Consider the following 15,653-nt stretch of genomic DNA (forward strand, 5'->3'; position numbering starts at 1 on the left):
AGAGACTGATAACTAATTCCACCTGCTCTTACTCTGGGGGGTGTGGAGGGTACAGGGGAGGAGGAGAGTCGGGTGGGTGAGAGAGTTTTAAACAGAAGATTTGCTTTCACAAGTGAGTCCCTTAGGAAGGTGAATGAGAAAATCAGTTAATCAGTTGCTTATTCAGGACCCGAAAGCTACAGAAGCCCTATTTTCTGCACCTGCTCCCTCTCACAGGAACCAAGTTCTACAGCTGGTTCTATGTCTTGCTGGGTCCATGTTTCTGCTGCTCCCCCATCTCCACCTTCTCTGCCTTGACTCAGAGCTCACTGTTGCTCCTGCTGGAGTTGGTCTCCTACCTACATTCTGAACCTTCCCTAATAAATCTTTCCCACTACTCAGGTGGGACCGCGTCACTTGGGGCCTGCCCTCAGTAGGTCCCTGTTTTCTGTGTCGCCGTCTTCTGTTTGTCTGGCTTTCTCTCCTCCTAGAGGTGCGAGCTCCTTCTTCCCCAGCACTCAGTGCCAGGCCTGGTGCCCACTGGATGCTCCATAAATATTTGTTGAAGCCCAGGAACTGGAATTCAAACACCGGGAAGATCACTAAGTCCCAGTGCAGCGTTTTCCAAGAATTTCCTTGAAATCACAACTCAGTCAGCGATGCTTCACTGCAAATAGACACTTTATTGAAAGCAAGTGGCTTATTCTAGAGAATGAGGGGAATGTGGTGGGCAGACTTGGGTGGGGTTTGCAGGGTGGGTGGGTGTTTCAGGGGCTGGTCACTTGCTGTAGCTCTTAGGGCCTGGCTCTCGGGGCCCCAGGAGGTCTTCTGTCTGCTCCTCTTCATCGACCGTCAGCTGCTCGTCCCTGGCTCCAGCTGAAACAGAAGGGCAGGGCAGATGAGGACCTCCCCACCGTCCTTCTCCCTTTGACCCAAAGATGCCCCAGCCTCCAGTGGGCATTCCCTCCCAATGGCCCACAGAGGGGCATTTCTGGTGGTTGGGACACCAGATTCATTTCCCAGCTGTAAGGACATGCTAAGGGTACAATGGTACTTGTCAACCAGAGCCACCTCGCCTTGGAAGGTAAAAGCAGAGTTGATGATCTGAAATGTGCTGGACAAGGTCACTTTTCTGTTTGATGCTTCATTCATTCCTGTCCCTCCCTTCCTGAAGAACCGTCATTTTGAATTTCTGAGCCAAAGTGTCACCTCCCCAGGGGGCCTCTGCAGGGAGAGGCGAGTCCTCCCTCCTGAGCTCCCACCAGCCCTGGTGTAGCAGCCTTCCAGCATGGTGCCAGGAGAGCTAAAGGGCAATGATTGGTTAAGTCATTACCATCCCCACTCTTCTAGAGGATTCTCCGGGGTGTCATGTTTATCTCTGTATCCTCATTCCTTCGTTGTGATCCATTCTCTCTCCTTAGAAACTCCACAACAGGAAGAGGTAGAGAGGCCTGCTTTTACCCTGGCCAGAACTGCCTCTGAGACTTCCCATCCAGCCCTGAGGACTGTGAGGATGAGCTTCAGGGTCTTTCCTTTCTCCCATACCAGTGATCCTGGTTTCCAGCCAGATGCTGGTCCCTGTCCCACCTCCTCACACTGCTTCTCAGGTCTGGTCCCCCAGTGCCTCTCTTTGGACCCGTCTCTAGCTTCCCCTTCCAGCCCCATCAGAACAGAAGGCTCTTGGCAAAAGGATTCCCCAGACAACACACAGCTCCTGGGAGGGGCCATGGCATCAGCACCCCTCCGCCAGGGGCATGCAGCCCAGGCCCCGCACAGCCAGCGGCAGGATGGAGCTCAAGCCCACCCCAGCTCCCATCCACGCTGTGACCCACTACCTGCAGAGGCCTTCAGAGTGCGGATGTACTTGGACCAGAAGGAGCAGTCGGTTTGCTTCAGGCTCTGACGACTGGGGAGCAGGGCGCTGAATTCCTTGTAGCTCTCTCCACCGGCTCCAGGCACAAAGTCGGGCCAGGGGGCTGCGAACTCAGGAGCTCTCCGTGAGAACTCGTGTGGGTAGTTGGGATTTCTGGTAAATGAGAAAGGCCATATCTATCCACGAGGGAAAACTGCCTGCTGTTATCACTTGGGATCGCTTCCTATGTGCGTTTGGTCTTGACACCACGTGTGAACCCGCCCAGTCTGGCTCGTGGGCTGTGACCTGCACCAGGCCCTGCAGAGCTTTAGGGACAAGGCTTTCTGAGCTTGCCTCGCTCAGACCGATCCTGTAGAAGAGACGTGGGCTGGCCTCCCAGTGGCATTACTCAGAACCCAGTGTGCCCTCCTGTCTGTGCCGTCAGGAGGCCTCAGTTTCCTTTCTACCACGACACTTTTGGATCTGGACACATGGCCAGTCTCTGGAATGCCCTTGTTTGTCAAGACCTGGGCAGGAGGCTGGGCCCAGAGCCAGGGAGCATGCTTGCTACCGTGCCAACTGCCAATCAGCTTCCCCAGGAAAAGGCCATCACATCTGCTGAGACCTGGGCTCCATCCCAGACCCCAGCCAGGCCCTCTCCCAACAGGCCCTGCCTCCAGCCCCCACCATACAAGGTGCTCTTGGGTCCTGCGGGTAGTGGCCCAGCCCAGTCCCCTCTCCAGTGAGCCATGCCTCATTCATCTGAATGTTCTACTCATCCTTCCAGGGACAGGGTCAAAGTCACTTCTTTGGGGAAACTTTCCTGCTCAACCTCCCTAGCAACTGTGCCAAGCCTTCCTTGGTCCAGCTGGGGGGTGGGCTCGGTCTCACTGTTTCAGGCTGTCAACGCCCACAGCTGGGCCAGGAGGTTTTTCCTTGTTACCTTTCCAGGGGTCTAGCACAGTTCTAGGGAACCCACACACATGCTGTGAAAGGTGAACGGAACCAAGCAACCACCAGGAGGAGGAAGCACAGGCCCCCGGGCCGCATAGGCACGAGCACAGTGAGCCCTAGGCTGGACCAGAGGCAGCTGGGAGGAAGGGCCAGGGGCAGACCAGCAGGGCCCAGAGTCACTGCAGCTGAGATCCTAAGGCCCCAGCACCCAGCCCCAGCCTCCCCAGGAGCAGAGTGGCTCTCCTCCCAGTGATCTGGTCCCCAGAGGGACATTGGGTAACGTCTGAGACATTTTGATCTCATGAGCAGGAGGGGGTGTGTGTCACCAGCATCTTGTGGATAGAGGCCAGGGATGCAGTCAGTGCCTCCTGGGTGACTAGTGCTGAGGGTGAGCAGTGCTGAGACTGGGAAGCCCCGATCTAGAGCCATCATATGTGACTGAACGAGAGAGGGCTGTAACTGCAGCTTTCTTCATGAAGATCAATCTATGCAAAGGCGGTCTGGAGAGGGGACTCTAGAGAGGGGACCAAGGCAGGAAGAGCAGTGGCCAGCAATCCCTGTCCAGGGAGAAGAGGGTGGATCCACCGATGCCAAAGGTGGCCTCCATGTGAACATGGAGATGGGGTGCGGGAGATCATGAGGGTAGGTTCAGGACGAGGTCCACTCACCCAGATCTGATGAAGTTGGAAACGTACTGCATGACCTTCAGCGACAGGCTTTTCTCCTCCAGGGAAAACTGCCCCTGGTGGCCTGGGTAGAAGGGAAGGCCAAAGGCGTGCTGCACATCCACCAGCAACTCCAGGCTAAGCACACAGGGAAGGAAGAGGCGAGCTTTCAGGGGGCAGCAAGACCCTGGGGAAACCAGATGAGCCAAAACCAACATTCCTCCCGACAAGCACCTTCCACTCTTTGCATTTTTAGGATTCCTGCTTGGAGCTCAGCCTAGCTGAGACCTGGCTGGGCCCTTAGTCCATGGCCCCCCAGGACAGATGCTGACTCTGGTGCTCCTGGGGCTCACCAGTGCTGAGGAACAATGCCTGTGTGCACCTCCCCAAGAGAATGTCCACTTGACCGTGTGCCAACCAGGACACTTTGTTATCATTGCATGTTTACTTACTCCTCCAGTCACTGAGCTTTGAGCCCCTGGTCTGCCCTAGCTCTTCTTCCTGTATAACTCAGGAGCTTGCAACCCTTCGAGGTTGGCATTCATCCATGCAGCCCACTCTAGCACCCAGTATGTGGTAGTTACTCAATAAACATATGTCACTGAACTGGATCTCTAGTGAGCAGCTGGCAGACAGGGGTGAAGATCTGGAAGCCAGTTCAGAGTTTGCATGGGCTGAGTCAGGGTGACACAGGGAATCCTGTGTACTTAGGTCTGAGTTGTGAATCTGGGAGGTTGTGAAAGAGGGAAATCTGGGAGGGATTTGCAGTTTCATGGTAAAGAGCTTGGCTTTGCTCCAAGACAGGCCTGGCCTTGTCCTTGGGCTCTGGTAGTAAAAGGCTTTGTTGATGGGTGCTTTGTTGAGGGGAGAGGCTGACCGCACTAGATCCTAGGGGGTATGTGGCCATACAGCACAGTCTTGGGGTGGGTATGGCCAAGCCAGAAACACTATGCATGTGATTTCTGGTGAGGCTTCTGTCATTTTCTCAGCCTGTGACAGATGGCCACTTGGGAAACCAATCAATCATAATGACGCCCCAATAAAAAAACCAAACACCCGACTTGGTGGAGCCACCCTGGATGGCAATGCTCGTGTATGCTGTCACACGTGGGTGCAGAGAGAGGAGCACATGCAGAGAGAGGATCACTATCATGGGTACTTCCACTTGCAGAGAACTTTTCAACCCTTCCTGTGAGGTGCTGAACCCTAGGGTGGTCTCAGTTCCTTCCCCCACCTCCACTCCTGCCCTTAAGGAGAGGACCCTCTCTGCCAAGGCTCACGTGGTCACCGCAGCTCCCATGGTACAGGTGACAGGCAGATGGGCCCCTGGACGGGGTGCTGGGCAAGGGCTGGGGCCGGGTGGGTATCCCTTTACTCAGACAAAGGGATCCGGGTGGAGGAAGGTCACACGAGGTGAAGTCCGCTGCTTTCTCAGGCCAGCTTGGCCCTAGCTGTGACTCAGTGTGACTCACTGTGATGGCCAGGAGGCTGGGAAAGGGGTCCCTAGCCCAGAGCTTTGAAGGGGAGCCTTTCCTGTTGTCCCTGCTGCTCAGCCTGGGGCCCCAGTGTCTGCACAGGTCCAGGGCCCATCCTTAACAGCAGGGCCTGGCGCTAGGCTGCTGGCTTGGCTGGGCTCCTGTGGGCTCGAGCCAGTCCCCCACCACCCCTGTGAGCACTGTGAGTGACAGGTGCCTGGCCCAGGGCACAGGACGACATGAACAGACTCAGCTGACTCCGCCCTGGGACTCGCTGCCTGCGTCACTGTGTAAGAGTCCTTGACGTCTCTGTGACTCAGTCTCCTCACCAGGTCAGAGGAGCTGCTGCACATGGCTGCTGGTCGCGCAGCGGGGCTTTCACAGGTCTGTCACTCTCAGGGCCGTGGTCACTGCGCCTCGGCCCTGGGCCCCAGTGTGGAAGGCAGCTGTGAAGGGACCAAGTCCCTAAGATGTATAGAACGAGGCACAGACACATGCTGTGGCATCTCTGCAATTTCCTCAGGTGGCAAACGTCAAGGACACTGAAGCTCTTAGAGGGCAGCCGGAAACAGAAAACGTCCCGGAACTTTGCAGGCTCCTGGGACCCAAGGCTGCCAGCTTTACTTGCTGTCTGTGTTATCAATTTGTTTTTAATTAATTTACTTTATTGTATATTGACATACCTGCAGATAGGAGTGGCGCTGTGGCTTGGCGAGCTGTGCTGGGCTGGGCCCAGGGGCTCACACATGGCACAGGTGCCCCACCACAGAGCCACGCCCCAGCCCTGCTGAGGTCCTTGAGCCCAATGTGAACGGTTGGCTAAGATATCAAGTATTAAACTTTTTGAACTTGTTGTGAAAAGAGCATTAGAAATTGACTCAGTGATATTTTGAAATCATTAGCTATCTTTAGCACACTCCACAATGGATCTCAAAAATTAAAATAGAAAAAAGAAACCTCAGCAATCAGACTTCTCTCTCCTCTCCTGTCTACTGGAAGTTTCTTGCCTTGACCGTCCCCTCCCATTCCCACTGCCTGGCCTCTGGGATTCGGCATTCTCCGTGTCTGCTGAGAGCCACCATCACCTGAGCGCTCAGGATGGACAGGCTCCATGCTGGGCCCCTGACCCTCAAGTCTGCCAACCTCCACGCAGCTGGAGAGCTCAATGTTGCACCCACGCTCTTTCCAGGCAACAGCCCAGGGCTCCGAAAGATAAAGTGACGTGACGTGGAGAGCCAGGGTTCAAGCCGGAACCTACTTGGTCCCAGCTCCACGCTGTCAGTCTGCCCAAGGGAGGACGCTACAGGTCAGCATGGACCACCCCTCCTCTCCCCTCTTCCTGGCTGTGCTCGGCTCACAGGGAGGAGGGCAGAGAGGCAGCTCCCCCAGAGGCCCTTCTAGAACAGAGGCCAGAGGCCGCACTCCTCCTGGGGTATGGTGGGGGGATTTTTGCTGCTCCTTAGGTTTACAGCAGGTTTGGATGGCTTGGGGGAAGGCGAAGGTCCCCATTGCGAAGCCCGTTTACAGAACTAGGGGCCTGGCCTCCTCCGTGGTCCTCACACCGTAGGCCCCTCTCTCCCACACCTCCTCTGCCCCCCACTGCTCCCTTCAAGGACTCAGGCACTAGACGGGGCCTACAGGGATCATCTGTCCTCTCAAGGCCTGACCCTTTGCCAGACCTGCAGAGTCCCTTCGCCCTGTGAGGCCTCATGTCAACTTGACAAGGTACCAGGGCAGCACGTGGACATCTTGAGGACAGTATTCTGCCTGCCACAGCAGCCTGTCTACTGTTTCTTCCAAAGAACGCTGCGTGCCAAGCGGCCTGGTGAGCAGGCATAGCCCTGAGACCGGAGCCCGCCTCCTTTACTCCCAGCACGGGCCCTTAATATCTGCACAGTCCTGAACAACAAAGGTAGTCTGGAAAGGGGACTCTAGAGAGGGGACCAAGACAGGAAGAGCAGGGGCCAGCAATCCCTGGGCCGCGTCTGAGAAGTGGTGACGCCATCAGGCTCACCTGAGGCCTTGAGGAAGGCTGAGCAGCAGCACATTTCCAACCGCCGGCAATTTCTGGCTCACAGGCCCATTCCCTGTCCCTTCCAAGACAGGAAGGTCCACAGTGAGGGCCACTTCCCGGGGTCCACCACAGGCCTGTCGACGTGAGGCCATGCCTGAGGCTCCCCCTCAGTCCTCAGGAAGCTGAGCACATGCACCTTCTTTCAGAGGGGCTCCTGACCGCTGTCACGTTCTCAAGGAAGTCTGTGCCCATGGTGTGCTGGGGAGGGGTCAGCAGCTGGCTACTGCAGCAGTAGCATTTTCCGATTTCCAGGGTGTAAATACTGCAGCCGTGGTCAATTTCAAACCCCTAAAATGACTTCATTGAACCAGAGTGGGACAGAGATGATCCCAGCTGGGCCTTAGGCACTGGCGCTAGCTGGCTGGGACTCACATTGCCTGTGACCTCAAAGGGTTGGGGCACAGTGCTTCTGGGGGAGGCCTGGCCCCCCAGCCCCCAGGCAGTCTGATGTGAAAGCCTGCTGTAGGTGAGGACTTGTGCTTCTTCCTTAGCTGGGCTGGCCTCCATTAGGATCCTGGAGCTATTTGAAGCTGTTAAAGGCAGACGTCTGGAGGAGGGAACACAGGATCAGAGGCCAACCTGTGAGAGTCCCAAGGCCCTCTGGAGGAGGAAGAGGGGTCTGGAGTCAGTGTGTGCAGAGGAGACCCAGCAGGAGCCTGACGAGGTAAGGGAGAAGCTCCTGAGCCGAGGGTGGGCAGCATGTGCTGTGGGCTTGGCTTCTACACACTCTGCTCAGTTGCTGCTGAATCATATGCCCAGGCCAGGGGCAGCTGGACAGGCATGTGGTCAGCCAGGTGATATTTAGCTTCCAGATGCTGTTTACTGCAGTTAGAATTAAGGAGTCAAGATGTTCCCTGCTGACAGCTACCTATGCGATGTGGAGGCCACAGCTGCTTCTTCTCATTGTCACGGAGCAGCAGATGTGGGCCAGAGAGCTCCCTGCCCAGATGAAAAGATCAGCTCAAACCCCACTTCCACCACGGCCCTCTGCGCCCTGGTTTTCCTACCAGAAGTGGGTCTGACCATCCCTGCTCAGCCTCCCACAGGGTATCCCTCGATGCTCGGGTGGAAGGAAATCCCTCTAAAACTGGAAATTGCCACCCAAGGGGGAGTGAATGCTGGTGAAGTTACATTTAGCCAGAGTGTGGGAAGAACTGACCAGCCACACAGCCCTGGGCATGGTTTGTGTGTGTGTGTGTGTGTGTGTGTGTGTGTGTTTTGCTCTAGTTCCAGGGCATGTGTACTGTTCACTGAGGACTGTGGCAGGTGAGATGTGGATGTCAGGGTTGAAACCCTCCCTGCCCACAGTGGCCAAATTTGCACTGTGTCCTGCTGATGAATGCTGGGCATGGGAAGGTGAGCAGGGTGGCCCCTACCTCAAGGAACTCAGGGGGTGAACAGGAAATGCAGGTGAGCCAAGGGTTTCAAACACAAATGCATCACGCATGAAAGACAGGTCCTATCAAAACACCGTAAGAGGAGAGATAAAAGATACCACTCTTTTCAGGCAAGGAAGTAGACAGGAGCTTTGCACAGTTGGAGGGGCTGTGAGCATGATCCTTGGTGAGGAGTGGTGTCAGCAGGTGGAAGAAGTGAGCACAGGATGTCGGGCGGTGTCAATGCACTGGGTGGCTCCATGCTTTGCGTAGAGGATGGGTGGAGCGTGAGGATGGCCAGGTGTTGAATTCCCAGCACTCTGGTCTGGGAATTCTGCAGATGATTATGTTATGCAGAGAAGTGAAACTGGAATTTCTCCTGATATGGAAAATTCAAAGTGTGGGGCCACTAAATGACAGGCTTGCTGAGCTCCTGAAGGCTCCAGGTTGTGAAAGGCCAGAAGAATTGGAGATCACATTCTAAAGGGGCTGGGGACACTGGTGGTCTCTCAGCCAGTGATGGGAAGTCATGTGTCTTTTACAATAATTACTGGAGTAACGTGGGAAAAAGGCCAGGCTGAGAAAAAGTAGTGGCCGCCATTGTCCAGGAGACAGAGCCCTGGTTCTTTTTACAGAATGCCCCTGACCTCACGTTGTTCTTGTCCTCTGCTTTGCTGGTGCTACTGGGGACAGGGAGGGGACTGAGCCTTACTCCTAGCATCTCAGAAGCCACCTGCATTTCAGAGCTTCTCTGTTGTGCAAGTTCCCGACTGAGTTCCACTTTCCACATGAGGAGCCATAACCCACACCATGTTTGGGCTCATCAGGAAGCAGATGACCAAGGCGGTGTCCCCAGAAAGAGCACGGGACAGTGGCCTCCGCCAGAAGGAGGGCTGAGCCTGGGCTCATGTCCAGCTGAGAGAAATCTTTCTTGTCAGAAGGAACACGAGGTTTTGCATGACAGAAGTTCTTGACTGTTCTGTTGAGGACGGAGGGAGAGAGGCGCTTGTGCTGGGAGGGACCCAGGGCCCGCCAGTCCTCCACGGGCTGGCACAGCGCCTGCGGGTGCAGGGACTTCTGTCCAGGTTGCTCCATTGGCAAGAGGAACTCCACTGACCTCACTCCCTCCTTATATCAGGCCCACGTCTCCAAAAACCATCCTCCCAAGAAAACTAGGGGATGGGGGTGAGAATCCTGCTCCCGTGCTTCTTCTCCATGTTTTTAGAAGTTGAGAAATTGCTAAGTCACTTAGGAACAAAGGACCACAAAAGGGCAAATCTAATGAGTTTAGATGCTGCCTATGAATCAATCAGGAAGTAGTTACGTACTTCACAAATGGCTGTTTTGCAAAAGGATTTGTTATTCAACCCTTTAAAAATGAACTCCTGGGTTTACTTTAAATAACATAGTCCTATTCCATCTCTAACATCTTTTTAATTTTCTTCAATTATTTCGCATCATATTCATATAGAATACTAACTCTGCCTGCCAGGATCTACAAACTCCCACTGAACCACAAGACCCTGTCTTCCCCATATCTCCCACACTCTCCTGGTCTTCCTTATCCATAAACATATTGGGCCATTTCCCACTCAGGGTGTTGGCATTGACGATCCTTCTTTTATGATGACTCACTGTTCATTTCTATGCTAGGACCAAACCTTTTCACATCACAGTTCCCAGTTCAAACACCACCTTTCAGAAGGTTCTGCTGACTGGAGCACCCTAGTGAGACTCCTTCCCAGTGCTGTTATGTGAACTTAGTCTGCTGATCCATGTGAGCTGGACATCTTTGCACCCTATTCCCACCTGCCCATCAGCCCTACTCCACGGTACAGTCTCTGGCTGGCAGCCTCGCTGTGTGGCTGATCTAGCGCCAGGATTTGGAGGAGAGTTTGTGGCAGAAAAGGCATCAGCAGGTATTGGTTGAATCAAGATTGAAAAGGAGCCAGGTGCAGTGGTGCATGCCTGTAATCCCAGCAGCTGGGGAGGCTAAGACAGGAGGATCACAAGTTCAAAGCCAGCCTCAGCAACAGCAAAGCACTAAGTGACTCGGTGAGACCCTGTCTCTAAGTAAAATACAGAATAGGGCTGAGATGTGGCTCAGTGGTCAAGTGTCCCTGAGTTCAATTCCCGGTACCAAAAAAAAAAGAAAAAAAAAAGATTGAAGAGGAAGCTCAGAGCAAGCCCTAATACACCACCAGGCCGGAGTGGTCAGTTTTGGAAAATGATTGTTTCACCTTTCTGAGAAGTAAGCTTGCCAATCACCCAGGACAGAGCCAGGCCTGTGGACCCAACTCAAGAATTCAGTCCCCCAATATTTTCCTTGGCTTGTAAATTCCAGAAGGCCCATCAAACTGTCATCTGAAAAGATGATATGTGGATCTGGAAGAGTCAAGGCCCCTGGAATCCACCAAAGTCTCCAGGACGCACACGCAGAGCTGCACAAAACACCTCAAGTCGAGGATTTACAGCTTTGTTTTCCAAAGTTGGGACAAGGTACAAAGGAGGCACATTGCTGCTGCTTTAGTCTTTCTTACTTACTCATTTTCCTATCAGTGGTAGTTTTTCCTAAAAGGAAAATAACCTCAGCTGCCAAACGTTGAATGTCTATGAGGTGCCAGGTCTAACAGCAACACCCCCAGTATCCCGGCTGTGAAGAAGAGGCATTGACGCCCGACTCGCGAGGTAGGGGAACTTGCTCAGATGCAAAGAGCAATAACAATTCAGACAGGATCAGGTACAAACCCTAGTTAATTCAACCCTCAGGTCAATAGCTTTGGTAACCAGAGGCTGCCAGACATGCACACACACACGCACACCCATGCACACGTATTTCTTATATATATATATATATATATAGAGAGAGAGAGAGAGAGAGTTTATGAACCTTTGTTTATTTATATGTGGTGCTGAGAATTGAACTCAGTGCCTCACACACATGCGAGGTAAGCGCTCCACCACTGAGTTACAATCCTAGCCCAATGCATGCGTATTTCTACTGAACACATAAAACCTTGGGCTGAGCATTGTCCAGGTCCGTCCCCTGGACCTTCCCAGCAGTTCTATGGAACAGGTGTTATTACTCCAACAAGGTATAACTGAGGAGGCTCAGAGGGGCTAAGTGACTAGCCCCAGGTCACACAGTTATTAAGTGGACTGGGCCACGGCGGGTCCTCAGCAGGGCTCTGGTTGAAATGGGTGCCACTGAAAAAATGGAAGAGAACACAGGTGACAGGAAATGAGTGCAGGGGCCACTTACTGGCTCTGGGACTGGGCTATAACCCCATCACCTCCCTGGGCTTTTGTTCATCTTTAGAAGCAAGGAGTGAGTTGAATCCTGTGATCATTTGAATCTGAAACTTGGATGTTCCCTTCACGCTGTGGGGTTCAGGGTCTTTGCCCCCCCCCCCCAGCCTCATGCCTAGTCTTTCCTCGCGGCGGCCGGCTGGCCCTTTTTCAGGGATGAAAATCTCACCCTGATCCAGGGGCAATTAGAGACCCACAGTTATGCTGCAGCCATTAGGGGCAGTCTGTAAGAAAGCAAGGACCCACTGTGTGTCTGCCAGCCGTTGCCAGGAAAGCTAATGTATGCAGCACACATGGAGGCTTGAGACAGATGGCCCCGTGCAGCACACTCAGATATTTTAAGTGTGTAGATTTAAGCCAGAAATAAATTGAGAGGTGTGACAGCTCCAGGGCAGGGGAGGGGAGAGGGAGGGAGAGAGGGAGGGAGAGAGGGAGAGAGAGAGGAAGAGGGGAGAGAGGGAGGGGAGAGGGAGAGGAGGGGGGGAGGGAGAGGGAGGGGGAGAGGGAGGGGGAGAGAGAGGGAGGGGGAGAGGGGGAGAGGGAGAGAGAGAGAGAGGGTGGAGAGGAGGGAAAGAGAGGGAAAGAGTCAGAGAGAGGGAAAGGGAGAGAGAAAGGGAGAGGGAGATGGGGAGAGAAAGAGAGAGAGAGAGAGAGAGGAGAGGAGGGAAAGAGAGGGGAATAGAGGGCAGGAGAGGGACGGAGAGAGGCCTTGGAGAAGGGCTAACTGGCCAGCACTCAGCCCTTGCTGCCACCTGCTCACAGATAGCGCCTTCCTGTGCCCATCCCAGGGGCGGCAGAGAAGCCCATGCTGCCACCTGCTCACAGATAGCGCCTTCCTGTGCCCATCCCAGGGGCGGCAGAGAAGCCCATGCTGTGATGTGGCGGGAGGGAAGCTTTGCACAGGAGTCACCGGGACACGTTCTGACGGCCGGGATGGCAGGTGCTCCTAGTCCCCATGGTGTGCCAGGCCCTGTTCTGTTCCCTCGGGGGCAGGTCCTGTCATTGTGCCCATTGTTCAGATAAAAAGCTGAGTCACCAAGGGCTGTGTGACTTGCTGATAAGTCTTTCCTCACCCAGTGCAGCGGATACCAGAGTCCCTGCCTTTCGAGGACATGAGCCACAGGTGCCCTTGAGGCGACCGAGCCCAGTGGCCTTCACACCTTCCCCCACAGAGTGGCCTGGGACGGTCACTGAAGCTGGGTCTGCAAGATGAGGGAGGGGCCGGGAGGGGCCGAGCCCACCCTGATCTCCACCTCAAGGGTCCTTGTGGGGTCCCTGCTCCAACAAAGACGGTCTCAGGACCTCACCTCCCACCAAGGAGTCTCAAGCCTAGAGTGTTGAGGCCCGTTCCCACCTGTCAGTGAGGTGGCTGGGCCGGCGTCTGTCCTGTGCACAACCTCTGAGCCCCCACCAGCCCCCTTTTTTCCCCGGAGGTCAGGGCTCTGAGAAGCAGAGAGCCGTGCACACTCGTGAGGCAGCTGTGGGGATGGCGTGGCTGCGGCTGCCCACGGGAGGGTCCAGGAGCAGTGCGGGGACCCGGCAGCCCCAATCCGGAAGGGCAGGAGAGGCCACCCGGCAGCAGAGAAGCCCAGACCAGCCGCGGGAGACAGGTGCGGTTTCTTCTGTCTAGGACCCTCCTCCCGGAGCCCCAGTCCCCGGCCCTGCCACACCTCCCAGGCCCTCGCCCTTGGAGCCCCTGTCCCAGCTGTTATCCTACAGAGCAGCAGGTGTCGTGTAGGAACCCTGTCCCCTCCAAAGGTCACGTTGGAGCCCTAAGCCCCAGAACCTAGAGCGAGGGTCTTTCTCCATAGAGGTAACGGAGTTGAATGAGGTCACTGTGCTGGGCCCTGATCCAGCCACGGATGTCCCTGTGAAAGGGGAAATTTGGACCCAGAGACAGACGCACCCAAAGGAAGACATGGTGAGGATGTGCAGGAAGAAGGCCGCCATCTACGAGGCTCGGGGGCCACAGCAGCCAGAGGGGCCTGGGAGCACCTGTGGAGCCCTGTGGCACTGTGGCCCTGCCTACCTTGGTCTCTGACCTCCAGCCTCCAGCACCTGCCTGAGACATGCATCTGGGTTGTTCTGGGCCCCGGTTTGTGGGCCCCCATGGTGCTGCCTGGGAACCTGCTCCGGGGGGCCGGGCACCACTGCTCCGGCTGGAACCTGAGGGCTCCCTTTTGTCTGGCTTGATTTCTGCTGTCACTGCCGATGTATTCCTTGTTCTTTTCCACTGCCAAGTTTGGGGCCAGGGCCCCAGGGGTGGAGGCCTCTGAGGAGCTGAGCTGGCTGCAGCAGGGCTTCCCCTCTGCTGTCCCCTGGGCCCTAAGGGTGAGGCAGACACACCCACAGGAGTGCAGCGCAGCCGGCCAGTGGGATGTGCCTTGGCCTGGGACTGCTGAGGCTCACTCCAGGAGCCAGTGTCCCCAAGGTGTGGGTGGCTGCTGCCCCTGGACTACCAGGGCTCCTTCCTCTCCACCCCAGCATGTAGCTGACGCCCTGTCCCTCCTCTGCACGCCTCTCCCCAGAGCCGTGGCTGCCACGCAGCTCCCTTCCCAGGACTGGAGCAGTGGTTGGGACCTAGGAGCTGGGTCAGGCTGGGGTTATGAGGACTCTCAGCAGGGACCATGGGTGTTAGTGGGAAGGGTCCCCAGGCGCAGAGAAGTGACGGCAGCATGCTGCTCTATCCAACCAGCTGCGGTCCTCGGGGACAATGGTGACTCCCCTGGACTTCGGGGCCTCTGCCATGGCCTCAATGCTTGTGTCCCCCCAAGACCAACCCTGCTGAGTTGGTGTTAAGCAGTAGAGCCTTGGGAGGTGACCAGTCCACAGGGTGGAATGGCGTCTTTATAAGAGGCCCCCGGAGCCTGGCTGTCCTTCCAGCATGTGAAGACGTGGCGAGAGGCGTCATGAGGCTGGAGGAGCCCTCGCCAGATGCCACTGCTTTCGCCAGCTCCTGAGCCTGGACTTGCAGCCTGCAGGCACTGGGCAGTAAACCCTGTGGCTCCTAAAGTGTCCAGCCCAAGGTGTGTCAGCATGGCAGCCTAAAGGGACATAGTTACTGTCCCTCTGTAAAACGCGGACAGTCACATCAACCCTGCACCAAGATGACGCTGGGCACCTTGTGTTGTGCTGTAAAGGCCGAGTCTTCTATTCAGGGAACCATGCAACCATGGTGCCTGGAGAGGCCAGAAAGCCTGAGCACCGTGAGGGGCCCCCTGGATGCTGTGACAAATGACCATACACCTGGGCTGAAAGCCACAGCAAGCTTCCTCTCAGAGACCAGGGGCCCGAAGTCCACCATCAGCTTCCTCAGTCAAGATGGGGGAGTGGGCCAATGCTCCAGGGAGGCCCATGCCTTCCCTCCCAGCTCTGGGGGCTGCCTGCACTCTTTGGCTTGCTGCTGCTGTGGCTCGTGGCCCTCTCCTCCTCTAGTCCAGTGAGGCTCCCTCTGCCTCTCTCACCAGGTCCTAGTGACTGAGTGCAGGGCCGGCCCACCCAGTGACCCAGCATGGCTTCCTCACATCAGGGTTTTAACCACACCTGCCGGGACCCTCATTTCCTGCACGGCAGCCCCCTTATCCTCAGAGACAAGTTCCAAGAGGATGCCTCAAACCTCAGGCAGGTGGCACCGAGCCCTGCATATACTACGGTTTTTCCTGTACGTATTGATGATAAGGTTTAATTTATGAATTATGCACAGAAAGAGACTGGTAACCACGACTCGGCATAGAGCCATGGTGACAACGTACTGCGTAGGAATCCCAGCAGCGGGTCCTGCCTGCTAAGCGTCTTGCTGTACTGGGCTCACCCTTCTTCTAGAGAAGGTGTGAGACCATGCAAGGCCCATGGGAGAAGACGGAGGAAGGATGAGGGAGGTGTCAGGACCCAGGCTGGGGCTTCTGCTGACCTGCCGACAGAACATCAGAAGGGTGACATTTTGTCCTGGGCATCACAGAGCCGTGACAT

At 55.6% G+C, this 15,653-nt stretch overlaps 1 protein-coding gene across 1 annotated transcript in view; it reads right to left on the reverse strand.

The window, feature by feature from the left end:
- Window positions 1-642: 642 nt before the first annotated feature.
- Window positions 643-15,653, reverse strand: part of Tg (thyroglobulin) — a 209,662-nt gene continuing 194,651 nt past the window's right edge. Inside the window, exons 46-48 of the mRNA XM_040293416.2 lie at window positions 3,454-3,588; window positions 1,815-2,005; window positions 643-855 (exon numbers count right to left, since the gene is read on the reverse strand). Coding sequence (XP_040149350.2) covers window positions 758-855; window positions 1,815-2,005; window positions 3,454-3,588 — 424 coding nt within the window. The 3' untranslated portion in view covers window positions 643-757. The remainder of the gene's footprint in view (window positions 856-1,814; window positions 2,006-3,453; window positions 3,589-15,653) is intronic.

The sequence above is a fragment of the Ictidomys tridecemlineatus genome, chromosome 7, assembly GCF_052094955.1.
Source record: "Ictidomys tridecemlineatus isolate mIctTri1 chromosome 7, mIctTri1.hap1, whole genome shotgun sequence".
NCBI classification, from domain to species: Eukaryota; Metazoa; Chordata; class Mammalia; order Rodentia; family Sciuridae; genus Ictidomys; species Ictidomys tridecemlineatus.